The sequence below is a fragment of the Egretta garzetta genome, unplaced genomic scaffold (assembly GCF_000687185.1).
Source record: "Egretta garzetta isolate BGI_Z169 unplaced genomic scaffold, ASM68718v1 scaffold47, whole genome shotgun sequence".
Lineage (NCBI taxonomy): Eukaryota > Metazoa > Chordata > Aves > Pelecaniformes > Ardeidae > Egretta > Egretta garzetta.
The window spans coordinates 23,669-41,466 of NW_009260179.1; the positions used below are offsets into that span (position 1 = coordinate 23,669).

General features: G+C 40.9%; 1 protein-coding gene across 1 annotated transcript in view; it reads right to left on the reverse strand.

The window, feature by feature from the left end:
• LOC104128942 (clathrin heavy chain 1) overlaps positions 1-13,741 on the reverse strand; it is a 27,340-nt gene extending 13,599 nt beyond the window's left edge. The window contains 17 exon segments of the mRNA XM_035897194.1: positions 1-4; positions 7-74; positions 675-817; positions 1,062-1,199; positions 1,941-2,104; positions 2,478-2,658; positions 3,064-3,228; positions 3,435-3,572; positions 4,306-4,428; positions 5,066-5,218; positions 5,342-5,542; positions 5,923-6,120; positions 6,396-6,569; positions 7,862-7,975; positions 8,716-8,877; positions 9,148-9,416; positions 13,570-13,741. The exon segment at positions 1-4 is cut by the window's left edge and continues 115 nt beyond it. Of these exon segments, the coding sequence (XP_035753087.1) occupies positions 1-4; positions 7-74; positions 675-817; positions 1,062-1,199; positions 1,941-2,104; positions 2,478-2,658; positions 3,064-3,228; positions 3,435-3,572; positions 4,306-4,428; positions 5,066-5,218; positions 5,342-5,542; positions 5,923-6,120; positions 6,396-6,569; positions 7,862-7,975; positions 8,716-8,877; positions 9,148-9,416; positions 13,570-13,726 (2,552 nt within the window). The 5' untranslated portion in view covers positions 13,727-13,741.
• Between the last annotated feature and the right edge of the window lie 4,057 nt (positions 13,742-17,798).

Below are 17,798 nucleotides of genomic sequence, written 5' to 3' on the forward strand. Positions count from 1 at the left end.
AGGCATTATGAGTCGCAGGTTCTTCACAGCCTTCATGAATCCTTGATTCAAGCCATGGCAACAGCAACTTAAGCCTTTGAAGAAGCAAACATTTTAGGTTTATAAGTCAGACTGCGGTATGCTTGACAGTTACCTATTAATGCCTGGTCTTCCATTCAAGCAAGTCTGCTGGTCAGACTTAAAAGCAGATGGAGACCAGCCAGTTATTTTTAATGAGTCCTAAATGAGTAGAGGCCAGATCTGCGGTTGGACATAAGGGAAAGTTGCAGATGCTACTAGTTTTGCAATCTTTCCTTTCAACTCCTGTTCTATTAGCTAGCTCTTCGCACTTAAAGCCATTTGCTCATTTTACAGGTAACTACAACACAATTAGACAACCTGCTGTGGCCTACAACAAGAGACTTTTATCCAGATTTACTCCAAAGGCACATCCCATGGTTGGCTGTACAGGAAGTGTTCAAAAGCTACATTATTCATCATGCAGTGCTGTCAGGCATTCTTATATGGCCCAAATAATCAAGAGACTGACTAGCAAACATAAGCTGCTTTTCTATAAAGAAACATAAAACAGTATTAGTATTGTATCGTACAGCAAAACTGCATCCAATTCAATTTGGGTGTATACCAGGGTCAGGAGAGCCCAACACTGGTGTCTAGAGAAGCATTTTCGTTACCGATTTCTTTTTTCCACTTCAGCTACCAGCTCATCTGTTGAGAACTGGCCTCTAACCACCATGATCAAGTTCTTAATGACATCTTCAGAACAATCCACATCCAGAAGTCCTCCAACCACTGCTGGTATACGGCTAGGATTCACCTAGAACAAGCCACCATCATTAAAATTAATTGTTAGCATTACTAATAACTCATCCCCAATAATCTGCATGGGGAAATTCTAGTTAATTTAAACTATGCTTTAGAGCAGTGAATTTTAAGTTACTAACATATTGGTATATACGCTCCAGGAGAACCTGCACTTACAGGTTTGTAATAGACAAAAGGCTTACCGAAGAGCCTCTACACTAGAAGTGTGAGCATAAGAGAGACGTAGCAGATTCTGCTTTAGTTTACTGAAATGTTACATAAATCTCTATATACTTCTGCAGGTTATTGCGATATAAGTAGAGCACCAGGTCATGAACAAAGTCAAATCGATCACAGACAATGATCAGAGGAAGCTGGTCTGTGAGCTTTGCCTCCTGTATTTGATGAAAAAAAAGCAACCACCATTTGCTGAAGTGTTTTCAAAGCAGGAACATCTGACCAAGTTTCCTTAGCACTAGAAGTCACAATACATCCAAATTTAAGACTGCCAAGCAGACAACTGACTTCAAAAGCAAGTCATCCACTAAGAATACCATGCAGCCCATCTATCAGTTGAGTTTTAAGTTTAGGCTCTTCGTGAAGTGCCACATTAGGCCTACTTATCTAGCTTCAAAATGACTATAATTCACATATCCATTCCGAAGACAGTTGCTGGGCCAAGAACTTAACAATGCAAAATGAAGTGGCATTAAAATCCCATTTTACCAGTCACAAAGTATGTGGTGGTGTAGTACAGGTTGATTCCAGTTTTAATAAGCTTTGTCTAGCCCATAACCTTGATAAAGCTCCTGCTGAGTATTTCAGCACAGTTTCTCCTTCTGCCAACCTGGATTCACTTATTAGGTGACAACGTATTAATGAGTTTGGTACAAGCTATATCATACAGGCTAGTTTTAAAGGAATGGTGAGTTTGGGCTTGTTTTCCCAGAGATAGCCTAGAAGGACGTATTATATGCCTGAAACGCGATCAGACTCCTATTCCAGCTACACAGTAGACTACCCACAGCCATGCCAGCTAAACCTCAGATTGTTTTTAACTTCCATTAGAAGGCTGTAGTTCTGCTGCTAAGCAAAACACACAGAGGACTGCTCAATCCATTGGACAGAATATTTACCTTCAGAAAGTTCTTCACCCGTTCTGGGTTGTAGCAGTTACTTTCACGGCAGATTCTTTCCACTTCCTTTATCTGACCAGTCTTGCAAGCTGCCTGGATGTACTTGAAGTGAACATCTGGATCCTGGCTGAAGTTTACAATGGAACCCAAGAAATAGAACAGTCCTAGAAAGAGTCACATGTTTTTAATGTAGTTAGAAGGGTAAATGAAGCAAGTGCAGACTGTTACAGGCTTCAGCTTGTGACTTCGTTCAACCCTGCTGAGAGTAGCTTTCATTCAACTGCAGGAAAAGCCAGAAGGATTTTTTTTTTCCCCGTCTTTCAGATTTCATCTTTCTTTCTGACCTTTACTCAAGATGGTTAAGAAACTATCTAGAACAAAGCTATCCCTAGAACTCACTGTGATGAGCTCACTTTGGTAAGTGCATCCTAAGGTCCAGCCGTGTGACAAGTACTTCTCCCATAAAAGCTACAAACCTTACTATCAGCTTCAATCAAGTAGTGCTTCCAAGTAAGCTGCTTCCCTCTAATACTTTACCTTCATAGCTTTTGAAAGATTCAAAAAGCTCCACAAGAGACTGGGTACCAAGCTGCTCATGGTATTTAGAAGCAACTTGCACACAGAGCTGTAGGTTTTGCCTAATGTTGGCTGACAGCATGGCACGCAAGCACTCCACAGAGTCTTCAACTGAGAGGGAGCCAAAGAAGTTCACAAGCCACTGCAGAGAGAAAGAAATTTTGCTCAGTAACTTATACAGGATTTGACTGACTTACAATGTGGCAACTAGCCAGAGTTTCTACCTCAGCTACTAGAGAGAAGTCTTCCATGCGCTAAGAACAAAGACTTAAGAAACACACCTACCATCTTTACAACTACAAAAATTCAGTTTGGCAGTAAGATTTGAAATGCCCACCTCGGAAACTGAGGTCAGATTTAAGCCATCAAAAGTAGAGATTACAGTTTAATCATTAACTGGACAAGTGTTCTTGAATCACAGCTACGCATCCTACTTTGGTACCTACAAACCATCTTACAGCAGCTGCAGGGATTTTAGCAGCTACAGAATGCTAAAGAGTGTTCGCTTTACTCAAGCTTTCACTTTCTCTGTACACAACAGACTTACCTCAGGATTCAAGAGGTGAGTATGAACGACAGCACGTTTAATATCATAAAGATCCGTGTAGTGTTCCAAAGCTCGCTGGAGCAAGCCTGCCTTTTCGCACAACTGGGCAATATGAGCACGATCATAGTGTGTAAACATTTGGTTTCCAAGAATGGCATCCGCAACCTAGGAGGTTACATTTCATATTCAGACTGTCAGAGAATCACAGCAGCTCAGCCTAAAAATTGTTGAAAAGTCACAGCAGTGACTCATTAGTAGTCTTTGATGTTGCTAAACTATTTATAGATATCAGTATCAGACATCATATTCTTGTGCAAGCCTACTACTGTCTCTCCTTTACTTTTTGGAGGAACTAGGTTAAGAGGTCTTACCTGTGGGGCATGAATCAAATTCATTTCCAAGAGACGAGTCTGAAGGTGGCCTTCTGCGGGGCGGTTATTTTTCAGGGCATCCAACAGAAAGGATGTGCACTGCTGAATAAGACTGTTCTCCATGAACACATCCACGATCTGTTGAGATTGGTCAAGTTGAGAAGGGGGTCTATATACACACATGCACATCTGTCTGTATATACTAATGGCCTGGCTAGAAAGGCAGCTCATCACAGCACCTAGCATGCTATATTCCCTTGTTTTCATAGGATTACTACCATGGTAATGGAGAGACAAGTTTCATGCTATGTTTTCTTTTTCTCCAGAACGTAAGCAGCACATTACTGTGAGCTATTATGCCAGATTTTGCCAGCCACTCTATTTAGTTTTAACACAGCATGCAAATCCCTCCCCCTTCTCTCTTGTTGCTACAAGAAAAGCTAAGACTTTTTCTAAGTAGCTTTGATTATTTAATAATGCAAATTGTTGCCTTATTTCTCTGTCCATTTAACCCGAAGTGGCCACTGGCAGCCAGCACTGAACTTGGGGTTATTTGTTCGTCTTCCTGTAAGTTCTCTGCAGGGAAGAGTTAATGTATGCCCTACTAAAGCCAACAGCAGGACAGTGCTTAGGCTAAGACTGTGGCAGATTCGCTATCAATATTGCAGTAATAAGCCAGAAAGCTTCCACATGAACTTGAGAGCACACTTGCCTCTAAAGGCTTAATGGTAACCAAACTTGACTAGAATAGTTTAGACACTTTTTTAACCAAGCCAACCAGAGACCTGAACTGGCCTTACCAGTCCCCAAAATGGTACTATGCTATTACCTCTGTCTAGAAAGAGACCAGTACTCTTGTTGTAGGCATCACCTGGTTAATGTTAGCCAGTGGTTCCTCATCCTGTACCAGCATCTGAGAGAACTGCAAGCCTTGCTCTGGACTGACTCTCATCACACTTCTCAGTAAGAAGATCCAGTCTGGGGTATAGCCAACCTAGAGATTTCAGAAACAGTCAAGCATGTCTGGATATCTGGAGAGCTTTACACATCTCTTAAGTCTTCAGATTCTTTAGCACAGGCACTATGAGCTGCTGTGAGGTTGCCATGCCCATCCCCCATCTTCCAGGAGTTCTCAGACAAAAGCATTGCTTGTCTGTCAACACAGAAATTCAGTATTCAGCTACTTAGTAACTGAACTTGCATCAGGGCATTTCTCTTGCTAGGTAAGAAAACTGCTAGGAACAAATCTTTCAACATTCTTAAGGCACTATCTAGCAAGTGAGGTCCTAAACTTACAACTGGACTCCAGGCAAATTTTGTAATCTGTCCAAAAAAAAGTATCTTATGAATCTAGGAAGAATCTTTGTTCTCTAGAATAAGCTTAAGCCAGTCCATTAATTTGACAGTTCATAAAATTCTGCATGTTCTGAATTTAGCTTCTTGCAGACTGCTCAGACCTTAGTCATACACTATGATTTGCACTATGACAATGAAGAAAACATTGTTTCTCAATCTTAACCTACTTATCAGTTTTAAGTGACAGGAATCAAAGTTATCTCATGGAAGATAGCTTGAGAATGTACACGTTAAACATAAGATAGAGTCTATCAGTTTGTGATAAACAACTTTACCTTTTTAGCATACAGCACTATTTTCTGGAATTGACCAGTTTCAGCAAAGCACTGAATCACTTTGTTTGGCACATTGGCACGAAGATAGACACTGAGTGCAAGGGTTGGGTCAGCAGTCTTCACCAAGTCTCCCAGCTCCTCTGAGCACTCCAGCTGAAGTCAGAAGTGGTATTTTGTCAAGCAGAAGAATTCAGAGATGTAGTATCAACAAAAGTATTGTTCACACTCAGTTGTTACAAAGCAACGGAATTAAGCCAGTGTCATAATTGAGCCTACCTTGTCTTCCTTTAGCCACTTCTCCAACAGCTGCTTGCGACCCTGCTGTAGGACAGGGCGACAGAGCTCCAAAGACTCAAACTTGTTCAGCTGTCCCTGGTCAAGCAATATTCCAAAGTACTGGAGCAGGGGAGAGGCCTGCCCAGGCTGAGCTGGTACACTCTGGAACTTCCTGATTGTATCACTAGTACGTAGTATCCCCTGAAGAGGCACAAGATAGAGAAAAGCAACGTTTAATTAGTGAAGGCTGCATAGTATTAGTTAAAAAACAGGTGTTAAGCTATATGCTGAAGCATCTACTCTTAAGCCTTCAGGGTGGAGATCTCCATCAAACCAATGACATTCTAGCAAGAAGTCAGTGACCAGAGCAAGTTCAGTCTGTGGTTGGAAATGTATAACAGAGGCTTCTTTATGGGATACAAGAGAATGTATTAGAACAGCCGAACTGCAGAGAACTAAAGCTAGTATTGCAGCACTTTAGTTTTTGAATGTCTAGTACTGAAATGCAAGTGAGCTAAGCAAGTCCACTAAGCTAATGCAAATCCTCATGACTTTGAAGCTTTACCTTTGGAGTTACCTACCTTTGGTGCAGATGCAGCTACTTTAGCAGCATCTGCATAGCTTCCTTGAGCAAACAGTGTGTTGAACTTTCTGGCAAATAATTCCTCTGCCCCAGCTAGATTACTACGTATGGCCATACGCAGTCCCAAGTCAGGATTCTGGAGAACATTCGTAGCATAGTTCACTATGTTGTCTTCCTCAACACATACGGAAAGCACCTGGAAAGGACAAAAGGCATATTGAGGAGTACTGTCCTTTCCACAACTACTATGAAATATAGCAACCAAATGGCTATGCAGCCCATTAATGTAGTAGATTATTAAAAAAACAAGTTCCTCCCCAAGCAGTTCTGTACTAAGAGAGGTGAAAAACTGACTAATCAAATAGTTACTTGCTCCCTTCCGTGACATTTGTTGCATCAAGTCACACATTAGGTTTGTTACCTTCCATCTGAGCTTTAGAAGGCTCAAAAACAGAATGCTGGATTTGTTACCTGTCCTTTTTTGTTCACACCAATAATGCCTGAGGTAGGTTCATGAGGAGCTGTGACAAAGATAGTATCAGCACTAATGCGGTTCATGTAGATGCACACTCCAGACTCCAAGTCATACATGTGAATATATCCATACTTTGTGATCAGGTAGATAACACCATGCTTAATTCCAATCTGTCAAAAGATGAGTTCTTATTAGTCAAGACTAAGACTGGAACAGTTAAGACAGCTGCCTTTAGCCTAGTCACAAGACAGTACTGCAGTGACATGCCTTTGCACTGACACTAAGAACAAATATAGCTTTGGGCTTCTTCCTTACAGACTCAAAGCAACGAACAGCTTTGCTGACCATTTGGACCCATGGCTCTATTGAATAGAGGTTGAAGGGAAATTAAAACTCATCTGCAGCAAAGGACATACTCGTCCTAATGAGCCAGGCTGAGGGAGAAAGTTTGGGCATAATTAGCATTCTAGTCTAGATATGCCAGTACAAGTTTCTGTCCAGGAATACTGAGATAATCTCACTCTCTTCAAACAAGGCCTACCCAAAGCACCAGCAGAACCTAAACCAAGTTCAGTTACTGAGTACTCCAGTTTACCTGTCAAGTCACTTAAACTGGGGACGCTTTCAAGCCAAAATGGTCTTCAGACAAACAAGTAATTTCATTTTGGAACAAGTCTTCAGATGTGTTGTTAATTAAGCCTCAAGCTGAAGTACAGAGCCACATGAATCCTGCCATGTAGACAGGTTCATTTATGAAGCTGGTCTATTAGACTGGTCAGCAGTTGCATGCTCTGAGATAGTTTGCTTTTATTACACAATTTCTAGTCCTGCAGACATAATAAGTGAAGTTTGGTCTGTCAAGGCAGCCAGCTATGTTCTTTCCTAAAGAACCTCCCATTAATGTGCCAAATTGCCTTTTCTGTGCTGCTGCTACAGGAGGTATGCTGACACAGGACTCCCTGCTCCATTTGTCTCTTAACAGCGAGATCTGCTGCAGATGAAATCCCACTTTCATATGAAGCTACATCAAGCACCATAACATTCTCATCTAGAACTATGAACATCAGTAGGAAGTTCAATAGCCAAAGCAATGTTAGAGACATTCTACCAGAAGACACTACTGACGTTTTTTTGGGTCTGTGTTGTAGTTAGGAAGGATGGGTTGGTAAGAAGTTTTATTGGGGCTTTTTGTTTGTGGTTTGTTTTTTTTTCTTTTCTTTTTTCTTTTTTTTTTTTTTAAATGCAACCTTAAGTTGACATATCTGGACAAATACTGGAACAGCCTATAATTTGTGTTTGAGTTACTGGTTTAATGACCAGAGTACCTCCCACAAACCTATTAACACCCCTCCCAGAACTAGGAGGAATGGCAGCAAAGCACTAGCAGAAAGCATTCTTCATGACAGAGATGGCAGCTACTTGCCAGGCTATAAGGTTGATTTTTTGGGGGTCAAACATTTACCTGCATTGCCACAGGAAAGTCAGTCTGTGCCTCAGGTGGGAAAAACACATCAACAGCTTTCTTAACGAACGGCTGATTTCCAGTAGCTGGCTGACCTACTTCAATTATGTGTAGCTAGGAAGAAAAGAGTACATGTCACAAGACTGCCTGAAAGTCCAGCCACATGAAATAACTTCCTCTCTTCAGATATGCTACTGAAGTCACCTGCCCAATCCTGAACCAACACCCTCTGGGTAGCTATGCTCCAGATATTTATTAGAGGGACAAGTTCTTCAGAAATCGATAAAAACCCCATGCTTTCTATGAAAGCAGACTGTATTTCTATTCAAAACAATTAGTTCAAGATATCTCGAGTGAGACTTGTCAATTAATCAACAATTTGTGCAGGACAAGACTAGAAAGCTCAAGACATTTTAGTGTTACCTTAGCTCTTTACAGACTGCTCAGCAGTTGTAGCATATTAAACTGCTACTGAATTCCACTATCAGTTTGATGCAAACAAGGTACCTACAGCACTAAGGGTTATCTAGTCTCTTTCTGTACTGGATTCAAGACATCAGAGGCTGCTTAATGACTTAACTTCATACACACAAAACACCACATGGGCATAAATTGATGCCTTAGCACCCCAAGCTCTGTTCTCATTGCATCTACATTTGTTCTTATGTTTAAGTTTCACCCAAGCAACTCAGACTATTTGCAGTTTCTATCTCATTGAAAGCAAGCAGTTTTGATACTGACCAAATATGCTGCATACATGGTTCCCAAGCTGTTCTTCAGAGAGCATACGCTAAATTGTGTGATCACTGAAGTTCTATTAGTACCGAGTTCTGCTACAGCAGAACAGACTTTACCTTGCCCCCTGCAGGACTCCTCACAGCAAAACAGAAGAGGGTAGAAGGTTTGGCATTTCCCTCTATTTTGAATTCTGCAAAAGCTGCTGCATGGCCCTCTATAGGTTGGGAGACTTTTCTGTCAACTGAGTACAGCTGCATTGCACCAACCACACGATTTTGCTAGAAAAAAGAAAGGTCAGGTTTTAGAGATAAGATTCCAAATGTTTATAGCAAGACCTTTGGGACAGTGAACTAGAAAACAGCAAATGCCTCTCATCCCCTCCTCCAATGCTTTAATCGTATTAAAGGTCAGGTTATTCCTACGCAAAAGATATTTTTGAATTTTTGATCTATAGAAACCAAAGTTAAGAAACTACAGCAGCTATTAGGTCAAGTGGGGTCACAGGTCTCCCGATTGTTTTCATAGCATGCTATTTCCAGGTAACTTACCTGTGCTGAAATTCCTATCAGCAGCAGCCATTTTTGGTGTTCATCTGTTCTGTAATTGATGATTTGGCAGCCTGCAAGACTAGCATGCCTGTCAAACATCTTTTGGGGTTGTGATTCTCCCTCCATGCTCCAGTGGTAGACTGCTGTCTCTGTCACCAAGGCAACTGTATTCACAGATATCCATTTCCAGAAGATCACTTCCTCTGCCATCGTGTGGGCTTTCATTTTACTTTTCATCTCAATGTTAAAGATCTGAAGTGTTTTCCCAGCTAGCATGACAAAACCCAAGAAACATCATAGATTTACCACAATGGCCATTCTGTAGTCTGCCTATTTACAAGCACCCTGTTTAACCCACTGTTCCAGTGATGTTACAGACAGGGCTAGTGTCCCGTCACATCTGAGTCTCCTTTGGTAATCAACTCATATCAAACAGAATCCCCTCCCCGCTCCCAACATGTCTACCATCCCTAAAGCAAAAAAAGTCTACTTCTTATGGACACCGACATGGACATTCCAACAACTGATAAGCATAGACATGTTAATTAACTATAAGCTGTAGTTAAAAGACAGCCTAAGCTACAGAGCTTGTGTTAACTCTGGTTTAGGTAGCAGCACTGGTATACCAAGTTATAGGTGTCTAGTAGATGTCATTCAGTATAATTAATAGAAGGAATGGCTCCACTTTGTGTCAATTTAGTAGCTGCTGCAGATGACCCGAACGGAGTCCAACAGCACGAGACTTGCAACAGCTCCTGAGATAGACAAAGGCCACAACTTCCATTCTGTTTTTCTGTTGAATGAACTGTGCAGTTAACTAGGAGATGGAGACCTCTGTACAACAGTAATACAACAAGTGCCTATTGAAGAGGCCAGTCAAAAGTTCAGAAAGATCACAGAGAAGTTTGGAGCTTTAGTTTCAGTTAAGGTTACTGCTTCATGATTCAGGTATATATATGGCAGGTATAAGCTTGACTTTAGTTTTCCTTTTAACTACCAGCAGCAGCTAGTAAGGGTAGACTTAAAACTAATGTTAATTGAAGCAACCTTTAAAGAACAAGGAACTCTATTCCTTTCAGGAAGTCAAAGTGATGTTTTACTTCACTGCAGATAAGACAACTCAGCTCTAGGAATATTGTTTTCTGTTCACAAGACACCCACTCAGACTGCTAGAGTATTGGCTTGTAATGCCGTTATTTCTATCCACATTTCAGAAGTGTTTTCCCTGCTAGTAACACTTCTGACTGTCAAACTGGTAGAGGTTCCTTCTACTGGGAGGTTTTGATAGACGAAGGCTGCTGGCCTCTGAGGAATCATTTTCAAAAGATACTAACCCTAAGCTAATATGCATCTCTGACTGCTCTGTAAGGTTTTAGCATAATTTATACAGTAAATAAATCATATTAGTTTAATGCAGTGCCAAGAAACAACTCAAGACTTCAGAGCTACCGCATGCAGCATTTACACTCCCTGGATTAAGCGCTCAAAGAACAGTTCACCTGATCAGCTAGTTCCTAGGACAGCTTGCTAGCTTTCCTGGGACCAAAAGCAGCCTGTTTCTGACCACCTTGCTCTGCACATGCAGTTGCTGTATTATACAAAAGCAATAAACCTAGGCCTAACACCAGCTGTAAACTGACAGTTGGCAACAGCATATTTATTGTATTGGACAACAATTTGTCCAACAGTGGAGTGGTGCTACCAAGGGATTGATTTTGGAACTTCTGCAGTGTGCAGCCTCACATGCAAAAGGCAGACAAGTAGTTCAGGAAGGGCTCTAGTCACCATCTAAACAGGAATACCAGTATGTCCATACAGAAACTGCTCTCAAAGTCAGTTTTCCTGAAGAGGAAGCAGGATGTCCTTCCTAGTTTTATGAACACAGAAGAAACCAGTAAGCTACTAAAACAAGCGAGAAGTTCATGCTTGTCTCTTTTCTAGACTCAACTTGACTGACGTGTTACAGTTGGAAATGGCTTTAGAAGCTTCATCAGGCAGCTAGCTCTGGATGTCGGGTGCCACAGGAGCCATAGCAATACAATTTCTTAAGTGTGACAACAACTTCAAACTTCAGAACTCTAAACTGTATTTAAACTACAAAAAAAAAAAATCTGTTATTTGGATTAAGAGAGCACAGCACCTGCTATGAAGTCATAGTGAGGGCAAGTGTGAGTAACATCTACTTGAATGCTATCTTAGGCCAAAGACAAAACTCTTACATAAGTTTTTCTGATCAAGCTACCAGACTGATCATTCTACTTAGACTATTCTCTACAGGTGTAGTCAAGTAAGCAGATTCACTTTTTGAACACTGGCACGAGAATTTACATTTCAGTTCACTGGAGCATGAAGTTTCTCCATTCCACAAAAAATGGAAGCACCCCTGAGTGCTGCATTCTCCACTTAACACCAACTGGGGAGTACTCTCAGAATAGAGCAAAGCGAGAGAATCATGAACACAAGGACAAAGCATAAACCTTGGTACACCAGGAGAATGCCACATGCAATCCAGAAATGAAATTGTGCATACTGTACTTCAGTTTAAGTCAAGAACCATTTCATTTCTTTTCCTGAGGATGGCTTTGTACGTTTATTGCTCAATAATCCTCAGATTATGAGCAACTCCCAATCATGGCACACTGAGTCACCATATGCAACAGTTTTGGCTACTGAAGCCTCAATCAATCAGCAGGGAAAGCCTGGAGGGACAGACTACAGTGCAGTTCACTGTAGTTCTGCTAGTTATTGTGGGTAACAACATACTGGTTAGGCAGCTCTGTTCATCCTCTTTTCTATCCAACCCTTTGGTCATTAGATTATTGATAGAAGAAGAGATCATTAAGTTTGCAATACCTGACAACAAAACTTTGCATGTCAAAGTGACATCATTCACTCAACTTTATCTGTTCAGAGGACAAGCTTATTCACTCTGCATGGACAGAACAATACTCCTTTTGAGCAAGTCTTAACACTGGCAAGAATAAAGTTATATTCTTTAAATCTGACAATAATCCATTTAGTTAGTAGGTTAGTTTTAAAACCAGATGATATATTTTCCTTTTACGAGCTAGGTGAAGCTCTGCTAGTGTACAGAAGGCACTTTCCTTGCCAATATGGTTTGTTTAAAGGGGTCCAAGACTAAGGACAGTGAACTCTTAACAGATCTGAAATTATTTTTTCACTTATATCTCTACCCACACCCCAGGCAAGGCAGTCCTTTGCAAAACGTATAAGCATCTTCGCTGGATCACAGATTCAGCTGAAGTCAAACATTAACACATTAGTTTTCCCCTAATGTCAGTATGAGCCTGAGAACAAAGACAAGATATTATTGGTTTTGTGCCAGTTCTAAGGAGTTATTTCTTGGACCCCTAAGTAATTTCACCATGATTTTTCACAATAAAAAACACACTTAGGCAGAAATGAATAGCACACAGGACATGCTAGCAGAGGTCTCTCATAAAAATATTGCAACTTGGTTTTGTCTATCAACTGTACTTCCATCATATATATATGTACACACACATACACACGAACATTAAGAGCACACTCTTCTCCTTCACTTGGTACAGTCAATAGTCAAAGCAGCCAAATGGTTAGCAACAAGCCAATGGAGAACATTTTCACTGTAATACCAGTTGAGGATTAAGATCCCCCACCTGGCTATGAAGTGAACTGTCAAATGGCTACCTTAAAGTTCAGTACTTTTTATGAGATTAGACCATTCTGTACTACCAAACATGAAATGTCATGACAAAGTTCACTCACCATCTGTTTAGATAAGATGCAGGAAGAAAAGTACATAGTCAGTAACAGTCATTGAGATTAAATACCAGAAGCTGGTCATTTAAGAAGAGCCAGAGACATATTTAAAAGTTATTTCTTTGAGCTCAGAGTGCTACTTAAAGGCAGTATCAACACCACAGGTACTGGTAAGCAGAGGTCTTCTATCTGCAAGATCTCATGATTGCCAAAATTAACACACTTGTACATTCAGACTTTCACAGTTACTGGCCATTCTTATGACATTCTGTTGTTATCTAGTAAGCTCTTCAGAGCTACAAGGAAGGGCCAGGACAGAGCCGAGAGTAAGAATGGCTTAACACGATTATTCATCTTTACAAGTGTCTATTATGTTTACAACACCTGTTTAAAGGGAAAGTATACCATGTGTTGACCTGGTCCCCTGTGAGAATAGGAGGCTGCAGTGCCAAGCCCAAGTATCTCACACCTACTTGGAGGCAAATCATTCAAAGATTACTAAAAAATCCACTGCCAAAAATACAGCATGCAAGTTCAGGCGAGAATTCTTATCCTCATGTACATTCTTCTTAGAAAGTTCACATAAATCTTAAGAGCATACATAAGCAGTAATACAGCTAAACAGCAGGTTTCACACCGCAATAATAAAGGTTTACTCACCTTTTAGCGCAATTACTTTAGAGGCTGGATTCATGATGGCACTTTCGGCAGAAATTGGACGTCTGATGGGTGTTGTTGGATCGCTCATGTCAATTATCACTACTTGTGCCTGCTCTCCCACTTTCTCCCTGATGCAGATGAACTTGTCAGATTCCATTGTTAAGGTACTGAATCCAATGTTTGCTGGGTTAATGCCCAAATTTTGGAGCTAGAAAGATGGAAGAGTGCTTTATTATCCTTCCCATGCTGAAGGTCTAACTCAAGCCTCTATGTCTAAAGTCTTCTCCAGAAGGACATGCAAGACTGGGGTATTTCTCTGACAACAGTGTATAGTATGGAACTACGATTTATCTTCTGATTCTCTTTGTTCCATAGGTAAAAACTACACAATTCTCAGTATTGAAGTCCTAAAGACATTCCAAAGTTGTATTATTGCCGCAAACTAAAAGGAGTTTTAACTTAAGCATTTATTGCTTATCCTGGTTCTAGTAATGTGATAGGCTGTATACTATCAGTAGCATCATTCTTCTAGATTCAGCGAGGCTGGTAAACTTGATAATAAAAACTTAAGTGGCAGAATTACAACGTAAAGCATCAGTGGGTCTTATGGAAAGAACCAATTACCCTTATGCAATCCAGTCCTAGCGATGTTATGAAATGAAGTCTACATAGCAGGTCTCAAATGGCCTATTTTTACAAGTGGGCTTGTTCATCTTGCTACTTAGAATCTAATTCTTACCAGCAAAAGCTAAGAAAGATGTGTTAAAATAACCAGTCATTCCACCCCCCCTTGCCCAAGATGTCACACCATTTGGCTCGACAACAAAGGCAGGGATTTCAATGAAGGCCCCCTCCAGCCTTATGTCCAACTCTCAAAAACATAACTTGTGCTCAATCATATGACAGTAGGTACAAAGCAGTTACTCTCAATGTAACTTAAAGTCATTTTGTGCCACTGAATAGACTGCCCTAGAAGATGGCTATTACTCATTTTCATCCTTTTGTGTTAACTTAGTTTCCATTCACTTCCAATTTCAGGTTCACAGGGGGAGGTGGCAGTGAATGCGTACCACTGTTTCAATCAGTCCCCGCTAAATCAGATTTACCTGTGCAGCACACCCCAGCTTGGTATGTATGCAAGCTGCATTTTATGTAACAGTAACTGTGACAAGCCTGAGCACCTGCTTTATGCCCTAGAGCAATGTTTTTCAAGCAGAGGAACTGTATCAGCTTCACTGAAGCTTCTTAAGGGATTAACTTATACTGCTTTTCAGTGCACTGCAAGTGAAAAATGACTGCCCTCAAGGAGACAGGATAGAAACTACCACCAGCATCACCAAGTCATTAGACTCCTTTAATACATACCACCAGGACCTTCATACAGTAGACTAAACCCCTTGGGCAACAAGTCCCACAATGGTGTCACAAACAGCGTTTTAGTCTGTTTTGCTTTGACTGATCATGGCTTTTTACAGCTCCTGTAAAACTGCTCCCTAAATCATAAATTGGGTATGTACCAGAGATACCTAGAAGTGTGGTAAGTCCACATTCGGTGCCCAAGAATGCCTCAGGAATTGTTTTGTTTTCTGCTCAGCTCACTAACGAAGAGCTATTCAGCTCAGTAACTGCTAATCTCTACAGACTTGAGTTTCAGTAATGCAATACAAGCCAAATGTATGCACGTGTAAAAAGATGTTTAGTCCCTCCCACAAGCATGTCTCAGCAAAATTGAGACCCATTCAGCTAACACCTCGCTTTATAGGTAAATACTTCAACACACACTACTAAACTTCAGTAGGTGCCATTCATTCCAAAAGAGAATCAAAGCTGAGGCATGAGAGCATCAGAAGCTGCTTGCAACTAGAGTTTTGAAAGCAAGTCCACTGGGCATGCAGCTCTTACAGGCTTCTGTGTCAGTAAGGAAAGACGTTTCCATTTCAAGACAACTCCTGTTCTTTTCATATGTAATGCAGAAAGTTTTAGTACCCATTAAACATGCAAGTTGTAGCTCCATCGACTTCTGCAACCTCAAACAACAGAGGAATAAGTGATGGGCTCTCATTCCACTGTTCTTGGTCACATGCTCTAGCCTGGACAACGACCACTTATTGTGACAAATTACATGTTCACATAGTAGACACTTGAGCACTTTAATGTTGAGCACAATCCGAGTCCGTCTACCAATAGAGTACAGTCCATTCTAAGAGACTGATTAAGTTAAGTGTCACAAGAGCAGTCAAGAGATTTAACTGCAGCCTAGCCAAGTTCCTAACTCGATTTAATTAATCCAAACTCGGATGTATTTCCAAAGTACTGAAGTAGAAACACACCCTCTTCAAAGCCTCTCCTCAATTAGTGTGCTTCAGCTTGACCTACTCTTTAAGAGACAGCCTCTGGCCACTCATTCTGCATGGTGAGAATCTTGAGGCATTAGCCTACTTCAGTTCAGCTTTAAGCCCAAGGTTATTCACTCCAAGATCTGGTCCATGTTGAAGAATAACACTTTGGGTATCTTCACTAAGATAAGTAAGATTCTGCATGAAAGTTATGGAATTAAGATTTCCCATTTTAACTGTTACAAAATCTAGTACAGCTTTCAGAAAACGTAATGTTAAACTATGCATGAGTGTCACTGTCGTTATTAGTGAACTCACATCTTTTAAAGGCAAAATGTCAGTATTTCCTAAAGGATGGCCATGTGAATAATGCAAGCCTCAGTGAATGATGACAACGCTTCATGTTTTAGCAGTCTGGAAACACTGAAGACTGTTCCTGCTACCAGGGGAGCGGTAAGTATCCTCATCAGATCATACGTGCTCCTGTAACATGGAAGCAGTGCAAGAGGCACACTCCTTATGATTGTATATAACATGAGTGGAATCTGCCTACCACCAAATAAAGGGACATCAGCCAGCATTACTTCTATCCTGGGTGGAACAAACCTGCCAAGACAATCTGGACTATGTTATTTTAAAGCACCTTTACCCCTTCCTCAAGCACAGAATTAAGAAAACTTTATTACAAGAGGTAGCAAGCATTTAGCTACGTATCTTAAAAGGCCTCAGGTGAAGGTGCTCCAGGTCTTTACTGACGTTTGTACATATTAGAGAGATTTTACAGTTTATTTTCATAAAAGTGAACATGAGGCCTCTCAATTGCTACTAAAGTTTTATTTTTTATTATGTTTCTTAGGCAAGCAGTACTCTCAAACTAAGGTTGCCTTCTTCTGAAAAGAAGGATTCAGTATTACAAAGTCATTCCAGAGACATTTACAATGGGGATAGCCTCCTTCCATGATTTTACCTCATACTTTCTTGGGTAATCCAGTTAAAGCCCACCAAGCACCCCCACGTAGTTTACTGTAAGCCTTGCTGTAGAGGATAGGAACATTCTGTTCTACAAGTAGCAGCCTAAGGCCCCTCCTACCCTTGCATGCCCTAATGCCCATTATCCGCACGTAGAACTATCTTTAAGGCTGAATGAAACAGGTAACAGATTTTTGCTTCGCAGATACCTAGTATTACTGCAGGCTGGATTAGGCACCATTACTTTCAAGCATCTTATAGATACTGAGAATTTAGCGACATGATAAAGATTGCAGTGATCCAGACTGAGCCAGCACAGACCAACTCAGACACTGATACTACGAGTCTTCAAGCTAAGTCCATTTCTCTAACGGGAAATACTTAAGCCTAACAGTGCCTGTTCAATACTGAGACTCTGACACTTGGGACCTACCACCAGTTAAATGCTGGAGTCAGAAGAACTCCAAATTTAAGACCCCTCCAGGGTTCAGTAAATATCCCATTTCAGGCTTTATGCCACACAGCTCTAGTGGAAATGCTCTTCAGAGGTGATTAAGTACTAGGTTTTAAGCTCATTAGAAATGAGTAAGCCTTGGACAGAGGCTATAGGTATCCAAATATTAAAACCTGCCTGCTAAAAGCTCTGTAAGCACATACCATTTTAAGCATAATACAAACCAAGAATGCAGTAACACAGTTTCTCAGAACTCTTTTACTCATGTGACTATGTAGAGTTATAATCACGCTCGATAAGGATCTGCACATAGTTGTTGGACATCCCCTCTCAACAGCCCACCCTCACCTCCTGCTCTAGTTCCCATCTTGACAGGTAAGGGACATCAAGGGACATACACAAGAGCTGAAGCGTGCAAGACCACCAGCTCACAGGTTTTAGTTGCAGTTGCAATTAGGCTTTGATCTTGA